The sequence below is a fragment of the Canis aureus genome, chromosome 16 (assembly GCF_053574225.1).
Source record: "Canis aureus isolate CA01 chromosome 16, VMU_Caureus_v.1.0, whole genome shotgun sequence".
Taxonomy (NCBI): domain Eukaryota; kingdom Metazoa; phylum Chordata; class Mammalia; order Carnivora; family Canidae; genus Canis; species Canis aureus.
The window spans coordinates 60,529,042-60,551,744 of NC_135626.1; the positions used below are offsets into that span (position 1 = coordinate 60,529,042).

At 54.1% G+C, this 22,703-nt stretch overlaps 1 protein-coding gene across 22 annotated transcripts in view; it reads left to right on the top strand.

Annotated features, from left to right (window-relative positions):
* The window catches only part of PGS1 (phosphatidylglycerophosphate synthase 1), a 36,574-nt gene continuing 13,871 nt past the window's right edge, over positions 1-22,703 (top strand). For 8 of the 22 annotated variants that reach the window (XR_013355008.1, XR_013355009.1, XR_013355010.1 and 5 more), the window contains exons 1-8: positions 1-158; positions 8,459-8,648; positions 11,188-11,265; positions 13,425-13,524; positions 14,503-14,692; positions 15,390-15,568; positions 17,830-18,351; positions 18,536-18,670. Coding sequence is in view for 16 of the 22 variants with exons in the window: in XM_077854434.1 (XP_077710560.1) it covers positions 16-158; positions 8,459-8,648; positions 11,188-11,265; positions 13,425-13,524; positions 14,503-14,692; positions 15,390-15,568; positions 17,830-18,351; positions 18,536-18,670 (1,537 nt within the window). In the remaining 6 variants the exon portion in view is untranslated. The remainder of the gene's footprint in view (positions 159-8,458; positions 8,649-11,187; positions 11,266-13,424; positions 13,525-14,502; positions 14,693-15,389; positions 15,569-17,829; positions 18,352-18,535; positions 18,671-22,703) is intronic. The other 14 variants (XR_013355011.1, XR_013355012.1, XR_013355013.1 and 11 more) reach the window with 5 other exon arrangements.

Genomic DNA, 22,703 nt, shown 5'->3' on the forward strand with positions numbered 1-22,703 from the left:
AAGCGCCGAGTCTCCATGGCGGCGGCGGCGGCGGCGGCAGCGGGGCCGGTGCTCTGGAGGCGGCTGCTGGGCCTGCTGCCTGGCCGCCCCGGCCTGGCCGCGCTCCTGGGGCGCCTGTCCGACCGCCTGGGCAGGAACCGGGACCGCCGGCGCAGGAGGTGAGAGGAGGCCGGGCCGGCCGGGGCGGGGGCGGGAGCGGGGGCGCGGCCCTGCCTCTCCTGCGCGCCGGGAGAGCGCTCACGCGGGGGGTGGGGTGGGGGCGGGGCGGGCGCCCGGGGCCCCTGGCGGCGGGCGTTGGAGGGTCTTTTGCTCGCGCGGCCCTGGCTGCGGGGTGGATGAGCCTGGCCCGCATCGGGTGCGTGCAGCGCTTCGCACTGCCTGCCCGAGAGGGCTGTGAAGCAACCCCGAGTCCGAGTCCGGGGCTCTCGGGCCGGGGCGGGGGGTGGGGGTGGGGAGAGGAACCACTCGGAACCCTCTTCACACTCTTCAAAGGGCCCGTGTACTGGAAAAGCACTGAAGTGACTTCTGTAAGTGGCGGAGGCGGCTTTGAAGCCGTTTGTCCAGGCAGTCGTCTTTCAAAGTCAACATTTGCCAAGAGCATGCTGACCTAAGAGGCCTGCTGTTATTGCAGATGTTACAGGAAAAAAGGAAAAGGGGGGGAAAAAGATTTCTTGTGTGCAAATGGTTTTCTTATCAGACTCAAGCCTTACACTTGACTCCTGAAAAGATAAAAACACACACACACACACACACACACACACGCACACGCAGATCTTAGATGCGCATCCTTTAGAAGAGGTTGCGTTAGCTTAGGTTTTGATCTGTGCTTGCTTGAGTGAGATGGGACATCGTGGCTTTCGTGCTCGGATCTGCTTATGGGAAGGAACGTGCTTCGTCCTGGGTTGTAGTGGACGATGTTCAGCAGAAATCCGAGTTCGGTTCCTTTAGGGTGACTTGTAGGTTGGCTTTTAGGTGATCGCATCAGTCCGGAGGCCTTCAGAAGCCTGCTGAATGGTCAGGATGGCTTGGAGTTGCACCGACAGCGCAGCCCGGCGGGGGCGGGGCCTGGAGGAGGCGGCCTCTGCATTTTCTGGAGTTGGTGCTTAGCCAAGACCCGGGCTATTGCAGCGGGTGGTGAAATCGGATGACTTCTACGTCTTGGCATCAGACCTCTGGGAAGTTTGGTTTAAGGTTTCAAGAAATGTTCCCTCCTCGAAGACGAGGCGTTCAAGGCATTTTGTCGTCTCCTCGGTTAAAAACTATATGGAGGACATTTTCCTGTTTAAACCAGACACATGTTTAGACAATACAAAAAAACACTTTATGGTTCATTGTTGGTTACTGTTGGAATGGACTACTAAGGGGCGTTGGGGCAATCTCCACACCTTCTTTTGAAAAAGACATTTGAGTGTCTTTTCGGGGAGCAGGGGGTGGTCTAGATGGATTTCCCCAAGTCCTTTTTGGAAATGGGTGCAGTCGGTGTGGCACCATATTTCTTTTTGAAGAAGCCGAGAGAGAGCACGAGAAAGAGAGGGTTGTACCTCTGAGAGAGCACGAGAAAGAGAGGGTTGTACCTCTGGGTCAGCAATTAAATCAGAAGCTCACTTAAAGAAACACAGGTTTTGTGTTTTAAAGAAATTAGTGTTTTATAGTCCTTAGAATGTTCTGCTAGGACTGAGGATGAGCGCTTTGACCAGTGTTGTTACAACACCGTAGCTTCTGAGCTTCTTTACTTTTCTTTTCTTTTTCCTCTTGGCCTTACTCCGTTTGCAGGTTTTCCTGACTCTGTGGCCTTGGTGTTTGGGGTTTCTCTGGGCTGTATGGCCACTCATCCTCTAGTGGTTGCTGACTTTCGTTTCTCCCCCATTAGTTGTACCTCGAAACTCCTCATTCCCCGAATGGTGTGGTTTCTTGTAACTCTGATCGTTGATTCATTGATAAGAGTTCTGTGTAGTCATGAGCTTAGACTTTTTCAGATTTTTAGCTTGCCAGTCTGACTCAACTGTTGGAGTGCCTGGTGAACCGTCGTGGCTAACAGGAGTGGAGAGCGGGCTCTTTCATTGCAGTGGTCTCCTTAGTTGTAGTGACAGAGAACGCTACTTAAAGTTACTTCCAGTTAGTGATCTAGAAATACTGTTGTTTTCTCTTGAGCAGGCATTTCGCTTGTTATTACTGTGGACTGCTAGGCTCATTCATATATTCAGCATGCATGTAGCAAGCACTCCTGGGCTGTGTGCTAGGTACCGAGGAAGCAAAGATAAAGAGCCTCATCTTCAGGATGCTCAGACCCATAAGCTGACAGTAATAGTAAGGTAAAGTAGAAGGTCATGGCAGCATCTACGAGGCCCAGCAGGAGGTCACGGAAAGCTTCGTGGTAGGGGTGATCTCAGAGCTGTAGTCTTGGAGTATAGGAGCAGGCTGGATAAAGAAGGGGGAGCTGGTGTTCAGGGGAGAGTGATGAGTGGTGTGGGCTGATGATTGTAGCCGCAGAGGTGGCAGTTCTGAGGTGCCACAGGTTTCCAGGAGCTGACTGGGGGTGCTGAGTAGGGATGGGGGAAAAGGGGGGGAGCCAGAGCAAGCTCGTCCTCCGGGCTGAGACCCAGGGAGGCAAGCTCTGAGATTGCCTGTCCAGTTTCCTTTGATGGTGGTGGTCTAGGCCTGAGGTGGTGCGGAGTGGAAGGGATTAGAGTCAGCTCTAGTGTGTGTGTGTGTGTGTGTGTGTGTGTGTGTGTGTGTGTAGGGAGACTTGGTTGACTGCACGGATGGAGGCACGCTTCACCAAAATGGGGGGTAAGAAAGAGGACTGGGTGTGGGGGGTGATGATAAGTTGAGTTTGGGCACCTTAAGTTGTATCCAGGTGTGTCAGAGCAGAGGTGTCCAGTGTCCAGCCGACTGATGGGTCTGGAGCTGGGAACTGGAGGCGGTGGGGAAACAGTGCCTTGCAGTAGTGGGTTAGAGTCCTCAGACTCCAAATGACTCCTTTGGAGTAGATGGGACTGAGGGGGAAAGGTGTCAGGAGGGCGCTAGTTCCTAATCTTGAGCTTGCCTGCCATACAAGGAAATATTTTCTTTGTGGCCTCCTTCTCTAAAAAACCCAAACAAATGATTTTCAGCCTGAGCTGTATGTGCAGAAAGGGCTTCATTTTTGAGACTCAACTCCCATTTTCTCTTCGAGTTCTGTGTGTGTGTGTGTGTGTGTGTGTGTGTGTGTGTGAGAGGGTGAGGGTGAGGGTGAGAGGTGGTGAGGAGGTTCCTAACTTCCCTGAGTTCTGAGGGAGACAGATAACCAGAAGACCGTTCTTTCAGTTAGACATCTGACGTAGTGGCAGGTCAGCATGCTCCGGTTTAGCTTGTTAGTAGTTTCCACTCTAAGGGATCACCAGATTTCCAGAAATTACTTTTTTTCTGTGAACTTTGTGATGTTCATTACTCATTAAGAGTTTAGTAGAGCCATCTCTTGGTTTATTTATAGTAGTACAATGGGTGGGAGGGGGATATTTAGAATCAAAGCATAATTTCCCCAAATAATTCAAGTCTGATTTCACAGGGGATTGGAATAAGATTTACAACGGACAGATTTTGAAATTGTAGCTTTACTGAGTTCATATTAGCATGAGCATCCCCTGAACACGTTGCAGCTGGTGACGAATTAGGCTGGGTCAGGCAATTGGGCGCTCCTAGAGAGATAGCTGCAAGCCCGGGATTAAAGTATTCTGATAGATAATCCACTTGTAAACATGTGATCTGATTCATGTAAACGAGTTCTTTTCAAGACTGCTGGGAAGTCCGGCTGGTCAAAGCCTTTGCATTAGTAGAACATGTGATGGGTTCTCGGCAGGCCCTTTGCTGTGCCTTCCACTCTGCCCCCCCCCCCCCCCGCCGAGGTGCATTGTGGGTTACAGTTAGCCTTCTGGCCCCTGGATGTGATGGACTTCCTTTTGGGCAAGTCAAGAGGACAGTCATCTGGTCAGCATGTAGTCAGATGCTGGCAGCCTGGCCTCCCGTGCTGGACTTCTTGTGGGAGTTCAGCCGGCCGTTGGTCTTTTGTAACCTACGGGAATTCACACTCACTTCCCTTTCTTGGACTCGGGTGTTGCGTTAGTCAGGAAGGGCCGCCTGCTGCTGGGGACGCAGGAAGTATGGTGCCTTCACGTAGTCTGTTGAGTTCTTCTCAGGAAGTGCTATGACTGTTGCTCTTTTCTTCTCAGCTCACTTTCTGACGTTTAAATGTGCATGATTGAGGGGAGGAGGGGGGGTTTTCTTCAAAAGTAGTTTCTGAAAATATTGCAATCCACAGAACTTAGTTTCTTTTAAGAATTTCTTTCTTCATCATTTTGTACAGATTTGGATGGGATCCAAGCCACAGAGCTTGTACCACGAATCTTATCGTACAGTTCCAGAAGGGCTCATGGATTCAGAGCATGATGGAGCCCAGAGTGGGGGCCACTTGGCAAATGCCCCGTGTATGGTATGGGATGGAGGGTGGAACTCCTGTACCGTCTGCTGAGGATTTGTGCTTCGTGTAGGAAGATGGTCTTCCCGTATCACTGTGTTCTTTGTTCAGAGCCCCAGAGCCCCTCTTTTAAAAAGACCCCAAGAGGTTGGCCAGCTTACTTTTCCCACTGGTGGTGGGTGAGGCTCTGTGCCCTGGGGGGTAGGCCTGTGTCCTCTGAGGCAAAGAGGCCATGGAGGGGATGCGTGAAGGTAAAGTGTAGACCTGGGTGTAATTCTTTCTTTATTGGCACCTCACCGCTGGCCACGTGGGAACTTGGTTGGACCTCCAGGCACATTGTTGCACATCCAGACAAAGAAAAAACGCAAGGTGTGCCAGTATTTTTCCATGGAGCACATGCAGCTTCAAGATGTTTGGTGAAATGGAAAACTCCAGTCTCCCTGCAAAAAGGAGAAATGCCTTCTCTTTCCCCTGAGGCTCCCTGTGGCAATAGCTGTTTGGTTGTGTCTCAGCGGCTCTTCTGCTCTGTTTCCGAATGGCTGCTTATTCTGAACTAAATCCCACTGCCTTCTCATGCCTGGCGGGAGGTCTGGGCTGCCTGTCCCACCTCAGACTGTCCTGGGGACAGGCAGGCTTCCGCTGTCTTTACTTAGTGCCTCCCCACCCCAACATCCAGGGGCTCAACGGACAAGAGCATCCTTAGTCAAGGCAGTTCAGATGTGGATTTCTCTTGTAGAGATGGTCGGAGACACGTCCCACCCCTCCATACCCTCCTCCCTTCTTGTTCCCTGTGCCCTCCTAGAGCCGCCCTGAAGCCTTACCCTCACTCTGCCCACACAGGTCTCTCCATGGGTGGAGAAAGGGCCCGAGGTCAGGGGTCCACTTAGACCCAGCCTGCTCCCCAGATTCCACGAGAAGCCTTAAATCCCATGGCTGAACCCATCCCCACTGTCAGGTGTCCCGTGGGTGGCTGGAGCCTGCCCTTCATGGAGCCTGCTGATTCGTTTCCCCATTAGGGCTGTTGGCCAGAGATCTGTTTGCTTTGCTGTTGCTGCCTCTTCCACCCGCTCGCTGGAGCGTCCCTAGGGGCTTGCCCTGGCCCTTGTTCTCCAGCCATGATATTTGTGAGTCGGCCGACGCTATTATCTGGTCCCCTACCCCCACCACTTCCTCTTCTTTGTAACTAGAAATGGGAGCTAGATGGTCTTAGAAAGATGATTCAGGGGAGTCCAGGTCTAGGTGTGGAAACCGGTGTGTGTGCTGGTTGAGTTCTCTGAATGGTGTGTGTGATCTGGCTCTGCATTTTTGGTAAAATAACCACAGTTCCTCAGATTTCTCGGGGCTTCAGTTCCTGACCTGGGATATGTGGTTTCTTAGTAAGCCTCCCTGGGGTGAGGGGACTTGCCTGTGCAGGTGGTCGCCCCCAGAGACTGGGGTTATTGTGCGCTGGGGGTGCTGCTAGCACCAGGAACAACCTTTTCTGGGAAGATTCCCAGGAGTTAGACTGTGGAAAGCGGGAACTAACCCCCCATGGGCTTTTGGCTGAGGCGAAAGAAAAAAATGAGCCCCTAAGCAGACTTGGGCTTGGCTACTTCTGTCCTGGCTGAAGCACTTCAGTTAGATTTTGAGTGTCACCTGTCCAGATATGGTTTTCCCAACTCCCGTGCTGTCACCGGGGGGGCCTTCATAAAATGCTTTGCTCCTCAGAGTGCCTTCCTCTTTGGGTGCATAAAATTGCCAGTCCAGGGTTGGGTCTCCCCCTGCACGACTCCTGCTCCGAATTGGCTTTCAGCTCCTCCTCTCTAGCAAAAATAAACCTGTCAGTACACAGATTAAACAGGAAGCCAACATAAAAAAGCCCTCAACAAATCTTGGATGGAGGCCTTGATGGAACATTCCCAGGGAGAGCTGCCTGGCAGGGACAAGTCCTGCCCAAGGCAGCCCGGGGCCTGGAGCCTGGCCCGCCTGAGCCTGCCCGGTGCCTCCCCGGGGCAGGACGGGGCTGACGGTGGACTGTGTTTGTGTGGGTGCGCGTGTCCATCCGTCCGTGTCGCCGTGTGTCTGTCCTCTGGCCTGGCTGTGGAGACCCTCCCGGGCTTTCCCGCTCATGGTGTTTGCCAGTGCCCATGTCTTCCATCTGCTCAGCCCTCCCTTGCCTGGAGCGGGCTCCTCTGCACACCCTGCTCAACACCACCAGCTCCCCTCGCCGGTCACTCGAAGCGCACGTCCTGCACATGTCCACCTTTAATTAATGGTGGCATTTTCTCTTATGTTGTTCTTAGATGACTTCAGGTGACTTCAGGTGTGTAAGCCCGTGAGGCCGCCAGGTTTGGGGGGGGGCTGGGGCTGGACTGCTCTTCCCTTGTGCCCCCGCAGGACAGGACAGTGCTCACCCGATGCCTGGGGGTGCGGCCCGAGTCCACATGTGCCCTCCCTGGGTTGCTGTGTGCTGAGGACATGTCTCCAAAGCCTCCTTCTGGGGAGCCGCTTGGAGGCTGCTGGCCCCTGGGCGGGATGTGTGGACTGACGGCATGGCCCCGGGTAGGGGGGGTGTGCGGGCGCCCTGGTTCTTTTCCATACAGGCTGAGAGAGGATGAGTGCCGCGAGCCTTGGAGATCCGTTGGTGTGGTGGTGCTGTGGGGTTTTCCACCTCAAATAGACCATGTTTAATTAATGAATATTAGACTTTAGGCCCCCTCTGGGGCTTCAAATTGATAGAGTGTTGTGCAGACTTTCTCATTGTGTCGTGGTTTTCCACTGGCCTGAAGGATCCTTCCCTCTCCTCCTGGAAGTGAGCTTTGAGTACAGCAGGAGTGAGGCCCATGGTTTTGGGGAAATGGGGCAGCACTCCCTCGTTTACATGTCTAGGCCTTTCATTTGCAAGCTGCTGTTCATCACCTGGAAGCCAGAGAACGTCAGCAGGCTGGGGTCACCCCCTCTCTGAGCCAGCTCCCTCTGCATTGTGGGGCCCCAGGCCACTCCCTGACTTCCCAGGATCCAGAGAGCCGTTACCTTCCACTCGTTGACTTAAGTTTTCTTGGCGTGAGTTGGCTGGGACCCACCAGTGGGCTTTCTGGGAAGCACAGCTGTGGGCCATCCGGCATCTGCATAGGGACGTTTGCGGGCCCTGGGAAGATTCACGCTTTATCATGAGGCAAGTGAATGAGGTCATCTTCCTGGAATCTGTGGCCCTTCAGGCTGTGGGGTGTTCAAGCGCCCTTTCCCCAGAGTCCCTCTTGGAGCTGCAGTAGAAGGGCACGCGGCGAAGCAGATTGGCCGGCTGCTGGAATTGAGATTAGTGTCGGGCTCTTGTGGGGCTCTGGGTGTGTTGCCCCTCCTCGTCCCCACGGGGTTGCCAGCGGCGGGGAGCAGACCTGTGGTTCCACCAGCAGGACCTCAGTGGCTGCTGTCTCTGCCAGCCTGGGGGTGCAGCTGTGTGTGAGGCGAGCCCTGAGGACGAGGTGTCCAGGGCCGTGGGGGGAATTCTTGCCACTGTAGAGGTGCCCTCCGCCCCCCACCCCAGGCTCCTCCTGTTCCAGCTCTTCTCTCCACATCGATTATTCAAGAGAAAACTTCGTTTTTCTGGGTCCTTCCCTGAATAAAAGCCTTGCTGATCTCTGTAGCCCTGCAGCTGGCGGCTGGGGTCCAGTGGTCGCGCTTATCCCAGACTCGCCTGGCTGCAGGTGGCCGTCCACGGCTCTCTGCAGGCCACTTTGGTTGGCACCTTGGGGTTAACCACGCAGAGGCTTCTGCGAGTTTACTTGTGGCTGCTCTAAATGTGGAGCTGTTTGGAACCAACTATACGTTTGGGGTTTATCTGTAGGTACTGGCACTGCTCAAGTTGCTCACCTAGTAGAGGCTGAGGACGAGGCCTTTTGCAGAGTTTGACTTGGGCTCACTTAAAATAGCCTAGCAAATCTGAAACCATTCCCCTCTGTCCCCCAGTAATTGAGAGAGACCCTGAGGAAATGTTTGAGAAGTATGATCCTCTGTCTCTGTAACCAGGTCGCCATGGCTGCTGTTGGCTCCTCTGCTGTCCCCGGCTGTCCCCCAGGTCACCTCCCCTCCTTGCTGCCTGTGTCCAGAGGGCGTGCACAGGTTCCAGTGGATCCGGAACCTGGTCCCAGAGTTCGGGGTCTCCAGTTCCCACGTCAGGGTGCTTGCTTCCCCGGCAGAGTTTTTTGAGCTTATGAAGGTAAGTTGTGTCCACAGGTGAGAGGGATAGACATTTGAGTTACAGGCTTGGGGACATGAGGTTGGGTGAGTCCTGAGCAGAAGTGCCTTCTGTTCTGGAAGTTTCTGATAGCTGCTCGACTCATTGGTGTGGGTTCTTCTCCCTGTTAGGTTTTCAGCCTTACAAATGCTTGAGTTGTGCCGTCATCTGAGGCTCCCCTGCGTGTCTAACGTCTCAGGTAGAGTAGCTCAGTGTGTGGGCAGTGAGGGGCAGGTCCCAGATTTTGATTCTTACCCCAGGTTCGTTCCCTCGGTTTCATCAGAAGGGAGGCTGGTGAGGGCGTGTGGGTGTCCTTGCTAACGATATCTGGGAAGAAAGGAACCTATTCTAGTCACGGCATGATAGGCCCCTCCTGCCCCTGCAAACATCACCAGAACACAGTGCTGTCATCTTGGTAGGCTGGACGTACGGGGAATGAAGACCCAGCTGACCCCCGGAAGAGATTTGATATGTAGGAAGTGGCTGGAATTCTCTTGTTCGGTAAAGTGACTTTACAGATCACTGGAAAATTTGGACACCTCGTTTTAGGCCTTTTGATCCCTGTTCTTTCCTGTGACTGTCTAAGGTTTGTGCCTTCTCTGTCCTGGTGGAGATGCTAACCTTTGCATTTGGGGGGGCTGAGCTTTGAGTACTCAGGTGTTCGTGTCCCATCTAGTTATTTGAGTTAAAACTGCTAATTGGGATATTGTGAAGCTGATCAGTTTTTATTAACGTGAACTCTCTGGGTTAGTGGTGATGTTAGAATTAAAATATGATGAGGTCAGGCAGGTGGAATGGTGGTAGATAATAGGAAGTAAATGTAGAAATTAATTTTTCTGTAGAATGAACTGTGCTTGATTTGAATAATAGCACATTCTTCTTTTGCCCTGTTGTTCTGTGGATCCACACTTAGCTTTATTTCTGACGAGCTCCTTCCAGAATGCAATTTGCTTGTGTGCGTGTGTGTCTGTGTACGTCTGTCCCCTGACTTCCCTGTGCTGCTCGTAGTCCTGTGTGTCCTTTTTGTGGAGAACTGATGTTAAGGTGGTTTGCTCTTTGCTCCTTCTTGGTTATCTGTTTGGCTTGAAGAAACAGGTTTTGCAGAGGCAGTTCTTCGTGTTCTAGTCAGGCCTGGGTGAATGACTGGCTGAGTCTCCGCGTGGCCATCCCCTGGCTGTGCACCTGCCCGGGTGGGGCCCTGGACGACAGGAAGGGCCCCGGGGCTTGGCCCAGCAGGCTGGGAGGAAGCCCTTTTCTCACGCCCTTTGAATGAGTCTCTGATGCAGGGATTGTGCCGAATGGGATGTGTCTCTTCCCTGGGCCCACGGAGCGGCCTCGTTCCCTGAGAGGGGAGCGCAGCCTGCCGCCTGCCCAGCCTGTGAGCCCTCATTCTAGCACCTGAGCCGAGGTGCCTGTTCCTGAGTCATCGTTTGCTCTGTGTAATCGTGTTCCCTGCAGGCATCCTCTTCCCAAATAACAAGACAGAGGAGAAGGCGAACTTGGGAAATTGTCTTGTGCTTTCTGTGTGTGCAGGCCCTGTGCCCGTGTTTCTGGGCAGGCCCCACAGGCTGTGGGTGCTGCGTCCCTGCCTGGTGGGAAAGCAGGTGTGTGTGTGTGCCCTGTTTCCTGCCTCCCACGAGGCCTGGTCCTTCTGCGTCTCCTTCCAGAGCGAGACCTTTGACAAAGCCGCCCATCTTTCTGCCCCTGGCAGCCCCTCTGGGCAGGGTGCTTCGAGCTCTGGAGGGGGGTGATTGTTCCCCACTGGGGAGCAGGTCTGCACACAGCACTCGGCCTCTTGACACTGTGGTCTTTGAGCACTGATCTGTTTTGTCTTGGTGCCTGGGGCCTGGTCTGTGCTTCAGTGCCTGCTCATTGTGAGACCCAGCCATGCAGGTGCGGACAGGAGTGCCGTGAGGTGCAGTTTGGCACCCCCACTCCCCTCCCCTGCCCGTCAGGGACCACTCTTGGCGGCTTGTGCCCTGCATGTGCCGTACATGCCCCCGGGGCAGTGAACGGGCCATGGTCTGCACTCTGGGTGACTCCTGCTTTCATCACAGTACATTGTGGACATGACGTCAGGTCGCTGTCAGACCTCCTTCATTCTTTTGATGGCTGCATCATGTCTCGTGCGGTTAGGTCTTGTCTTTAAGGGGGAGGATTTTATTATTTGTTTATTTAGCTTTTAAAAAGATTTTATTCATTTATTCATGAGAGACACGGAGAGAGGCAGAGACATAGGCAGAAGGAGAAGCAGGCTCCCCATGGGGAGCCCGATACAGGACTCGATCCCAGGACCCTGGGATCACGACTTGAGCCGAAGGCAGACAGCCACTGAACTACCCAGGTACCCCAGGGGGAGGATTTTATCAGGATTATGGGTCATTATTTGGGAGGGCACCATTAGCGTTTGGGCTCAATTCTTATACCAGTTGGAGAAGGTGTAGGATAGTTCAGTCCGAGGCGTTACTTTGATTTTCTCAGTAGCTGTGGAAGCGATGACTGACTTGTTTTCCTCTTTCAGGGCCAGATCAAAGTGGCCAAGAGACGGGTGGTGATGGCATCTCTCTATCTGGGGACAGGTCCTTTGGAACAGGAACTGGTAAGGTTTGAGGTGGGATGGTCCCCAAGGCAGCAGTGAATCACCCTGAACCCCCTGACTGCGTGGTGCTGTGGAGTTGAGGTTGAGCTGCCTTTTCTTGGCCTTTGCCTCTCAGCCAGCTGCTGGTTGTTGTTGGCCATGTCAGGAGGGCCAGTGAAGGGTTCGGGGAGGGCTAATCCTCGCTTGCATGTCTTCCCCACCCTACACAGGGGTTCCTAGGCTGCTCTGTCTGCTGGTCCAGGGCTCAGCAAACTACAGCCCATTGCCTGTTTTTGTATTGCCTGTGGGTTAAGAATAATTTTTGCATTTTCAAATGACTAGAAAAAAAATCAAAAGGAGGAGAATATTTGTGATGCAGGAAAAGCATGTGAAATTCAGATTCCTTGTCCGTAAGTAAAACTTTATTGGAACGCAGCTGTGCTCACTCACACACATATTGTCTGTAGCTGCTGTTTTGCTACAGTGGCAGAACTGAGTAGTTGTGACAGACTGTCTGGCCCACAAGGCCCAGAATATTTACTGTCTGGCCCTTTGCAGAAAAGATTTTCCAACCTTGTGCTAGGCAAACGAACCGAAGCACAGGTCGGGCTGGGGTCAGGTGCCAGGTCTGTGGCCCTTCTTGTTCCACCTGCACTTGTTGTCACGCTACACTTATCACCTGCAGTGAGATTGGAGGGGGGAGGGTGGGAAGTGCCAAAAACCACCATTTTTGCACAGGACATGCTTCTTGGGGCGTGAGTCCAGCACACATTGTGGTGCGGGGGCATAGTCTATGGGCTGACTTAACGTGAGTGTGGGCGAGACCGTTCTGTTGTCTGCATCTTGGGATGGCTTTCTGCTCTGAGGCTGTGAAATGAGTCTGGCACCCACAGTTTTCTCTGGGTTCATCCTTGCCTGGAAACCCACAGGTTGGAGCTGGGAAATACTAGGGATTGGGTGCAGAGAATGGGGGGTGGGGTGGGTCAGCAGAAGCACTTCTGTCCTTTCCTCTCCCTCCCTGAGAGGGAGGTCTCCCTCTGTCTTCAGGACATGCTTTTAGCTACAAGCTCGGGAAGCCTGTTTATTCTTCTGAGAGAACAATGTCCTGTCCAGTCCATGGAGAGTGGCCAGTGGGCAGGTTGTGTCTTAGATTCATTGGTTCAGCAAATATTTACTGAGTGCTGTCCGTGTGTAGGCACTGTTTGCTGTGTGTCTGTGGGGATTTTCTGTTGAAACGTGTGAGAGCTGGTGTCTTAGAGTTTTTCCAAAGGTGGCAAGCTCCGGACTGCTTCGGCAGCATATCTGACCCACAGACCCTCTGTTCTGAGAGGCCTGGCTGGACAAGGGTGCCAGCGGTACCTTCTGGTTCCTTTTACTGGTCTCAGATGAAGGAGTCTCCTGGTGTTGACTCTCGAGCACTCATGGTGCGGATGTGTGTTCCAAGATGATGTGGGGGGGGCCGGGTGTGCACTACCTGGCAAGTTGATCCTTTTTTGTTGTTAAAGTAGGCTCCATGCTTCTCCCTCTGCCTGTGTCTCTGCCTCCCTCTCTTTCTCTGTAACTATCATAAATAAATAAAAATTAAAAAAAAAAAAAAAAAAAAAAGGGATGCCTGGGTGGCGCAGCAGTTTGGCGCCTGCCTTTGGCCCAGGGCGTGATCCCAGAGACCCGGGATCGAATCCCACATTGGGCTCCCGGTGCATGGAGCCTGCTTCTCCCTCTGCCTGTGTCTCTGCCTCCCTCTCTCTCTCTATCATAAATAAATAAAAATTAAAAAAAAAAAAAAAGTAGGCTCCACACCCAGTGTGGTGCTCCATGTGGGGCTTTATTTTTTATTTTTTATTTTTTTTAAAGATCTTCTTTATTTATTCATGAGAGAGACACAGAGAGAGAGGCACAGACACAGGCAGAGGGAGAAGCAGGCTCCACGCAGGGAGCCCGATGTGGGACTCGATCCTGGGTTTCCAGGATCACACCCTGGGCCGAAGGCAGGCGCCAAACTGCTGTGCTACCAGGGCTGCCCTCGATGTGGGGCTTGAATTCACAACCCTGAGATCAAGACCTGAGGCGACAACCAAGAGTCGGACTGAGCCACCCAGGTGCCCCTCGATCCTTTTTTTAATATGTAATCATCTTTTTGGATCTTATACTTCTGTTCTTTGGGATTCTTTCCTTGATAGGTAGATTGTCTGGAAAACACTCTGGAAAAGTCACTCCAAGCCAAGTTCCCTTCAGACCTCAAGGTGTCCATCCTCTTGGACTTCACACGGGGCTCAAGAGGTGGGTCTGGTGCACCCTCTGCCCCAACATTTCCCCTTTCAGAGCCCTGTTTCAGGAGTGACACTCTTGCCACCCCCCGCCCCCGCCCCAGGCAGAGGCAAGGCTGTTTGAAGACGGCCCAGACAGCCTGGTTGTCCTGGTTGTCCGGCAGCATTCCTTCTGTAGCTGGAAGTGACTGGAAGCCCAAAGAAAAACAACTTAGGCTAAAGGGACTGTTTTCAACTCCTATGACTGACCTGCTTTGGGCGGGTCAAGATTTGGGGGTTTGGCCAGTCACCAGGACCCATCTGCTGGCCCTCCTTCTTTGGGCTGGCTTTATTTTCAGGCTCCGCATGGTGGCCTTGGCAGCCCCGGGCCTGGCTACCCATGACATTGTGTCCATCGGAAGAGAGCCTGCTTCCTGAGGGTTCAGACTGGAGCTCCCAGAGTGGCCTGCTGTGGGCCACGCACCAGGGGCTGTGCGTGTGCTGACCAGCCCAGCCCAAGCCTGGGTGCCTTCTCATGGAGCGGGGCGAGGGTTCTGTGTGGGTAGAGCCATCATTACCCAGGGTAGGAATGCCAAGGGCAGAGGAGGGTGGAACCCCTAGGAGGAGATGGGGGTATAGTTCCCAACAGGAGAATGATTGGGTGCCGGCTACTAGAATAGCAGATGTCTGCAGCTCCACCCACTCCAGTCTTGTTCTGAGATGCGGCAGTGTCCAGAGCAGAATTTGGTCTGAGGTCCTCCGGCCTGTGATGGTGCCAGACAGAATAGTGGCATGCCCAGCCCATGGAGAGTGGCCAGTGGGCAGGTTGTGTCTTGGATTCATTGGTTTAGCAAATATTTACTGAGTGCTGTCTGTGTGTAGGCATTCTGGCCATTTCATGGGCGGCACAGGCAAACGTGGGCCCTGGTAGGCAGTTCCTCCCCTGCGGGGCTGGGTATCTTTCCTGGTGTGAATAGCCTGTCCTTTCTCTTCCGCTCGCCCACGTATTTAGGTAGGAAGAACTCCCGCACAATGCTGCTCCCGCTGTTACAGAGGTTTCCAGAACAGGTCCGCGTCTCTCTCTTCCACACTCCTAACCTCCGTGGTCTCCTCCGGCTCCTGATCCCTGAGCGCTTCAATGAGACCATTGGCCTGCAGCACATTAAAGTGTACCTCTTTGACAACAATATCATCTTGAGTGGGTGAGTCGGCTGCCTTCCATCAAGGACCTCCCTTCAATTCGGCCAGGGTGGAAGTTAGCAGGACACAGAGAAGGGGAAATCGGTCACCTCAGGCCTCAGGAACGTGGGCACATGTTTGTAGTCTGGTGGTCGGTCACACTACTGCCTCAGTGTCTTCCACGACACCCTCCTCCGCCGTGGCTGCTGGCAGCCCATCGAGGGTGGTCAGAAGGGGGCCCTGGCTTCCTGAGCACTTCCTGGGTGCTAGCCAGTCCTCTGTGCCCACATGTGCTGCTGTGTTTGATCCTCACAGAGACCCGTGTGGTGTTTTCCCTACTTCATACACGAGAGACTAGAGAGGATGAGTGACTTCATTGGGCAGAGCCAGGAACACAGAAGAAATGAACCGCAGAGCCAGGATGGCCGCCTGGGTCCTTTTGATTCTGAAACCTGGGCACTGGGCTCAGCCCTGGTGGCGGGTAGTTGGCTTTGTGAGGGTCCCTCTTCTATCAGCTGTCGCCTCAGCATCGAGACTCCGTGGCTTCCTCGCTGTTGTCCCCTCATGCCACTCTTGTGCAAGTGGCCATGCTCAGGGGCGGCTGCCCTGTGGGGTCCTACGTGTTCGTCACTGCCCTGATCCCACTGGCTCCCCTGCAGCCACTGTTGCCTGCTCTCCTGCCTGAGTCCTCACCCACCTCTTTCCCACCCCCTCCCGCAGTGCGAACCTGAGCGACTCCTACTTCACCAACCGCCAGGACCGCTACGTGTTCTTGCAGGACTGTCCCGAGATTGCAGACTTCTTCACGGAGCTGGTGGACGCAGTGGGGGATGTATCCCTGCAGTTGCAGGGGGATGACACAGTGCAGGTGGTGGAGGGGATGGTGCATCCTTACAAAGGTAGGGTCCTGAGCCCTGCTGCCCTCCCCAGCCTGTGGGGGGTGGAGGTGAGGGCTGAGGAGAGTGCCCCTCTAGGAGCCCAGCCTCTGTCTGAGGCCAGACAGAAGTGACTCACTGGCTACCAGGCATGCTCTGTGGGTCCGGGGAAGGTGGGAGTGTGGGCTTTGGCCTGTGCCTGGGGGAGGGAGCCAGGGGCCTGCCCTGCACTTACAGGAAGCAGCCTGCTAACTGGCCTCCCCGGGGCCAGTTCCCCAGTGGGGAGCCCCAGGGCTCTGTGGCTCTCAGCTCCACTGAGGTCTGTGGCCTCCTGCCTGGAAAGTGAAATGGGAGAGCCCTCAGCTCTGCTCCCTGGAAACAGGCAGACCCTGGCAGCTAGTGTTCCTGGGGGCATTTGCATTCCTCTGATTCCTGTGGCTTCCTGGTGGCCTTTGGGAAGGCCCACTGCTGAATTTGCAACAGTGTCAGCAATGTGGGGAGGGGTAAAGCCTGACCTTATAAGGAGAAGAGCCCCTGTCCTGGGTGCAGGGAGCGCGGGCCCTGGAACCAGTCTGTGATCTGGGTGTCTGCTTTGCCTGCTGCCAGCCTGGATGCTCAGTTATTATTATGATATTTTGAATTTTTATCAATAAAAAATTCATGGAAATTTGTTTTCTCTTGTATGAGTACCTATGTATAATTCTCAATTTTGCCCTTTGGCTCACAAAGCCTGAAATACTTAATATCTGGCCCATACCAGAAACACTGGCCGACCCTTGTCTAACTTTATAGGCCAGGCATGAATGTGCGGAGAAGAGGGCCCCACGTTCTGGGAACGTTATGAGTCATTTTGCTTGGGGGGCAGGTGAGGGCGCCTGGGCCCACATAGATATGCTCAGGGGAGCCGGGCAACTCAGAAGGAGCAAACGGAGGGATGCAGGGGACACTCGAGATCCTCGGAAGGATAGCCTGAGACATGGTGTGGCTGGAGGCTGCTCCCTCCCCCGTGGGTGCTGCTGTCAGGGAGGGAGGGCTCTCCTTGTCCCAGAGCCCATCCCCAGAGACACTCAGGTGTGGCCCTGTCCCCGGCCATGAACGTGTCCTGCCCTGTTCCTCTCTGACTCTGGCTCAGCCTTTCCCAAGGCTTGCTATTTCCTCCAGAGGGCCAGCTCTGGGCAATTGCGGATGTTCTTGGTCTCCCATCGTTGTCACCCTGCAAACTGCTGCTCTTAACCTGCTCCCTGTTTGCACTGCATTTGGGTTTTATCTTCTCTTCTCAGTTGGATGCTGGCTTGTTAGTGTTCAGTGACAGCATTTATGCTCAGTTCTCGTCCGTCCAGTGTGTTGAGACAGCCACCCACCCCAGCTTGCCTGTCCATGCACCCCACCTTGGGGACCCTGCTCCCACGATCCCACTGTGTGGCACTTGCTCAGCCCATGGTTTTGCCCATGCTCGCATTCACACTCACTCACACGTTCCTTTATTGTTAGCCTATCTCACTGAAGTGCAGTGTGCATGCTGAACACCAGCCTCAGGTGTGCAGTCCACATGTGTGTGCATGATGGGCCGGCTCCTGGAAGCCCCCTCCAGTCCCCTCTCAGATGCTGTGCCCCAAGGTCCCGCTCCCTTGATTTCTGTCACCTTCAAGTAGTCTGGTCTGTTTTTTGAACTTTTTTTTTTTTTTAAGATTTTATTTATTTATTCATGAGAGACACAGGGAGAGAGAGTGAGAGAGAGAGAGAGAGAGAGAGAAAGGGGCAGAGACGCAGGCAGAGAGAAGCAGGTTCCATGCAGGGATCCTGACTTGGGACTCGATCCCTGGTCTCTAGGATCAGGCCCTGGGCTGAAGGTGGCACTAAACCGCTGAGCCACCCGGGCTGCCCAGTGTTTTTTGAACTTTTTATAGGGGCACCCGGCTGGCTCTGTTGGTAGAGCATGCGACTCTTGATCTCAAGGTCGTGAGTTCGAGCTCCATGTTGGGTGTGGAGATGACTTAACAAAATTGTAAAAAAAAAAAAAAAAAAAAAAAATTTTTTGTAAGTGGAACTGGTAGGGGCCTTTTCACGTTCCTTGGCGGCAGGTTCTTTATGACCTTTCCTTGGACGATGATACCTGAGGAGGAGCCTCTCTTGGGGCCGGGGGTCCGTGCTCAATCGAAGCCTGTGGGTAGATGGTCAGGTGGGGGCATCTGCACTGGCCTGTCTCGTGCCGTGTCCCTGTGCCAGGCAGGAGCCCAGAGCCCCCACTTTGCTCCTTCACCTTTTCCTCCTGTGTGTCCCTGCAGGTGACCGGGCCGCGTACTGCAGGGCGGCCAACAAGAGGGTTATGGATGTGATAAACTCAGCTCGGGCCCGCCAGCAAGTGTTGCACGCCCAGACCTTCCATGGCGACTCCCTTTTGACTCAGGAGGACGCGGCAGCTGCTGGGGACCGGAGACCAGCCCCCGATACCTGGATTTACCCGTTGATCCAGATGAAGCCCTTTGAGATCCAGATTGACGAGATTGTCACTGAGACCCTGCTGACAGAGGCTGAGCGGGGCGCCAAGGTCTACCTCACCACTGGCTACTTCAATCTGACCCAGGCCTACATGGACCTGGTCTTGGGCACGCGGGCTGAGTACCAGATCCTGCTGGCCTCCCCAGAGGTGAACGGCTTCTTCGGGGCCAAGGGGGTGGCGGGGGCCATCCCAGCCGCCTATGTGCACATTGAGCGGCAGTTCTACAGGGAGGTGTGCAGCCTGGGCCAGCAGGAGCGGGTCCAGCTGCAGGAGTACTGGCGGAGGGGCTGGACATTCCATGCCAAAGGTACGCGGTGGCCGGCTGGGGCTCAGGGTGCGGGGGCAGCCTGGGGGGTCATCCCCAATCCTGCTTCACCTGTCTGTGCTGGGCCTTCCTCCCATCTTGTCCTCCTGGCAGCCTTGCACACATGCCACAGCCTCCCAATCGGGAGCATTTGAGTTCTGCAGAGTTTTCTCTCTTCCGCTCGCAGAACTTCATGCCGATGACCTGGGTGGCTGTTTCAGGAAGCACGTGGAACTTCTGCGGGTGGGAGGAGGTGCGTGCGGTCACCTTCCCTGGTCATCAGTTTCTCCCACATTGGCTGTGACCTTCTCAGGGACAGAGGGTATGTTCCTGTCCCTGAGAATTATTTATTTGGTATTAAATGGTTTTTCAGTCTTTCCATCCCCACTGTGGTTCTTTCTGCTTGATGTGAATTCCCCACTTATTCCCCATAGCTGAGGAAGTTGAGGCCGTGTCCTTTCCATTCTGAGCGACACAGCACTGCCCATACGTGGGTCATGGTCTGAACTGTGTGTGGATTATGATCCTCCGCAGGCATTGGTGTGCATTCCTGGGTCAGCTCACACGTGCCATAATCCCAGGTCCGTGGTCTTAGGGATAATCGGGTTTCAAACCTTGTGCTCAGCAGAGGGATTATCCCTGCTGCTTGATGTGTTAAGGGCACCTGCCTCTGGGGTGGAGTTATTCCTTCTGATGCTTCAGGGGCCACACGACCAGATACTTAGTCCTGTGTCTGAAGAAGAGTGACAAACGCAGAGAGCCCCTGGCCATAAGTGACATGTGTGGTTTTTCTGGGTTTCTCTTTGGTGGTCAGAGGTCTGTTTGACTCCCGTGCTGGTCCTGGAGTCTTGCGGAAGGGCTGATGGAGGAGGGGATGGGGTTACTCTGGTCTCTGGTCTTTGCCTGGAAGTCCAGGCTGTAGACAGCCATGGCCACTTAGCTGCGTTGTGTAGATTTGAGGTCATTTTGGAATCATTGGGTGGGTGGAACTCTTTTTTTTCTTACATCAGTGATTTTCACCTGGGGATATGTTAAAAGAAATACTAAAGCCCAGACTGCCTTAGGTCTCTTGAATCCAGCTCTCTGGGGATTAATCCAATGTGGTGTATGTATATAGGTTTTTTTAAGATTTTGTGTATTTGTTTGAGACACAGAGCACAAACAGTGGGAGCGGCAGGCAGAGGAAGAAGGATAAGCAGACTCCCTGCTGAGCAGGGAGCCAAAGCAATGCGGTGGTGTAGGGGGGGCCCCCTCAATCCCAGGACCCCGGGATCATAACCTGAGCTGAAGGAAGACAGTTGACCACCTGAGCCACCTAGGTCCCCGCAACGTGTGTGTGTGTGTGTGTGTGTGTGTGTGTTTAAACTCTCCAGGAGTTTTTTTTTTTTTCTTTTTAATTTTTATTTATTTATGATAGTCACAGAGAGAGAGAGAGAGAGAGAGAGAGAGAGAGAGGCAGAGACATAGGCAGAGGGAGAAGCAGGCTCCATGCACCAGGAGCCCGATGTGGGATTCGATCCCGGGTCTCCAGGATCACACCCTGGGCCAAAGGCAGGCGCTAAACCTCTGCACCACCCAGGGATCCCTCTCCAGGAGTTTCTGATGCCTTAAGAATCACTCTCACATCTCCGAAGGATGGCCCTTCTGGTCTCTAGGGTGGTGGTTCCCGCTTCCTGCTAGGAGGCTCACATGCCTGTTCCTGCTAGGACAGGTGGCATTGTGTTCTAGGGCTGAGCCAGGCAGGTGGTCAGATGCCTCAGGCAGGTAGGGCTAGCCAGCAAGGAGGTGTGGAAAATATTTCAGGATTGGTTTTGTTCCTTGTGAGAATAGCCACGGTGCCCAAGCATGGAGTATTGAAGACTGACCTGGAAAGCAGGAGGAGCTTTGATTCTCAGAGGGGACGTGTGTGCCTGGGGAGCTGTGCAGGCGATGCCTTGACAGCACTCCCTCCTCGTCTGTTCTGTGGCACTTCGGGCTCCCCAGCTCAGCGTGGTCTGGTGGTTCTGACTGGGCTGTGGGTTATTTCCCTGATTCCCTGAACCAAGCAGCACTGATAAATGAGCAGTGACCCCCCCCCCCCCCCTTTACCGTTGAAACAGAAACACCCAACCGGCTTTTCCAGTGTGGCTCGCCTTTTCCCGGACAGGCATGCTTCTGCCCCACCCCGGGTGGGGCCTTGCACTCCGGGAGCACTGGATTAGTGGGGAAGGTCAGGAATCCCAGGGCACGTGTGCCTGTGAGTGTGAGAGTGCGAGTGCGCAAGAAAGAGATGGGGTACGTGGGAAGAGGAGCCTAACCTGAAGGCCAGGGGTCCGAGGTCAGAGATCACTCGGTATTGAGGTCAGCGGCCAGGGTCCTTTCCTGTTATTGTGATCAGTGTAGGGGGTCCTTAAGTCGGCCCCCTTTTCTGGTTCATTCCTGCATGCTCATTGTCCCCAGAGCAGCCTATGAGAGGAGCGAGCAGCCCAGGTGGTGGCAGGGGTGGGTGGCTGGATTTACTGAGGCTCTCTGCAAGGCCCGTGCTGGGTACAGATGGTGTCTGTTTATGCCTGCCTGTGGCCGAGTAGCCCATAGCCTGATAGTCTTACTCAGGCTCCTGCAGGGCAGGCCTGGCTGATCTCCGCTCTGTGCTCCCGTGAACCCTTGGTGAGGACGGTGAGCCAGGAGCCCATGTTCATGGTGTCCACATCTTTGTGGCTCTGACAGCACTGTCCCCCCACCCCCCAGGAGTCAGGCAGGGGGGACTCTTGCACCTGCTGTGGCCCTGTGAGTGAAGTGATGCAGGAACACTGCCTGGTCCCTGCCTGTGGGAAGCTAACAGGGTTGGCTTGGGGCGCATCCTCCTCGTGGAGGTGACCTCAGCGGTCAGTAGGTGCCAGTGGATAGCAGCTCAGTCCAATGGCAGAAGGCTCCAAGCACTGGGGTGTGTCCTTCAGTCCTTTCCAGCTTATCCCGGCTGGAGGATATCAAGCAGTTGTAGAGATGCCTCGTTGGAAAGACTGGAGGTGACTTGTGGAAGCAGTGCTCACTGTATTCGGTGGGCTACCGAGTAGAGGTGTCTCACTGGCAAACTGCGGATTCCTTGGTGTTTTTTTTTTTTTTTTTTTTTTGAGAGAGCACGAGTCGGGCAGAGGGAGAGGGAGAAGCAGGCTCCTTGCTGAGCGGGGAGCCCAATGCGGGGCTCCATCCCAGGACCCTGGGATCTTGACCTGAGCTGAAGGCAGACACTTCACCGACTGAGCCATCCAGATGCTCTGCTTTGCTGATTCCTTAGCATCCTTAGCAGACTTGAGTATACGTCATGTTAATATTGCTTCGAAGTACCAGCAATATCATCCACTATTTAAAGACCTACTCTAGAGACTTTTGCAATGTGGTCCATTCATTTTTTTGGGTTTTTTTTTGCAAAGACCACCTATTCAGAATGCGGAGAGGCCCTGTGTACATGTGTCGTGCTGGTGACGCCACCAGACTTGGATTCTTTAAGCCTAATTCTCAGGCCAAATTTACCTTTGGCAAATGTGTAAGGACCTGGTCCAACCTCCATGTAAGACGGGGCGATGGCAGTGGTTCGCCTTCAGGAGAGCACAGTGACCTGACATACATTCTGTTGGGCTTTCTGTGAAGTGGCCGAGAGCCGAGGGGAGGCATCCCAGGGGCCGTGGGGTGGGTGCTGCTAGGTGGGCCTATGGAGGTCTTGCATTTCTCGGTGAGGAGAGATGTCCTTGTCACCTGTGGTTTTGTTCCCGTTCCCCCCACCCCCCTGGGGGTCCCTTAAGGACTCTGCTACAGTTGGAGGTCCTAGCTGCGTCTTCTTGGCCTCTGGAGAGGCGGCTGGGCATCCACGTCAGACAAGAGTCCACCGGCAGCTGTGCGGGTTCATGCCTGGGCAGTTGCCTGCGGCCTGGCCCTCGCTCCTTCCCTGGTAGGTGGGGTGCAGCAAGGCTCTGAGAGCTGGAAGCACCTGTAATGCTGCAGAACGGTCACCTGAGTTCGGTGCTGGGTGTCCGTATTTTTCCCCAACTATGCTTTCATTATTGTGTAGGCATTTGGTGCCCAGCACAGCACCTCACAGCTTGTGTAGTTATATTTTCCCTTTTAAGTGAAAGTTTGTATTTTCTCATTTATTTTATGTATGTATTTTTAAAATACTCAATTTCTTTAGAGCATTTTGGGTTCAGAGCAAAGCTGAGAGGAAGCTCCAGAGATTTCCCAGCTGCCTTGCGCCATTCTCTCCCAGCCTCCTCTACTGTCAGCATCTGGCCCCAGAGGGCGCGCTTTCAGAAGCGATGAACCGGCGTTGACACACTGTCATCCTCCAGAGTCCACATTGTGTCAGGGGTCATCCTGGTGTT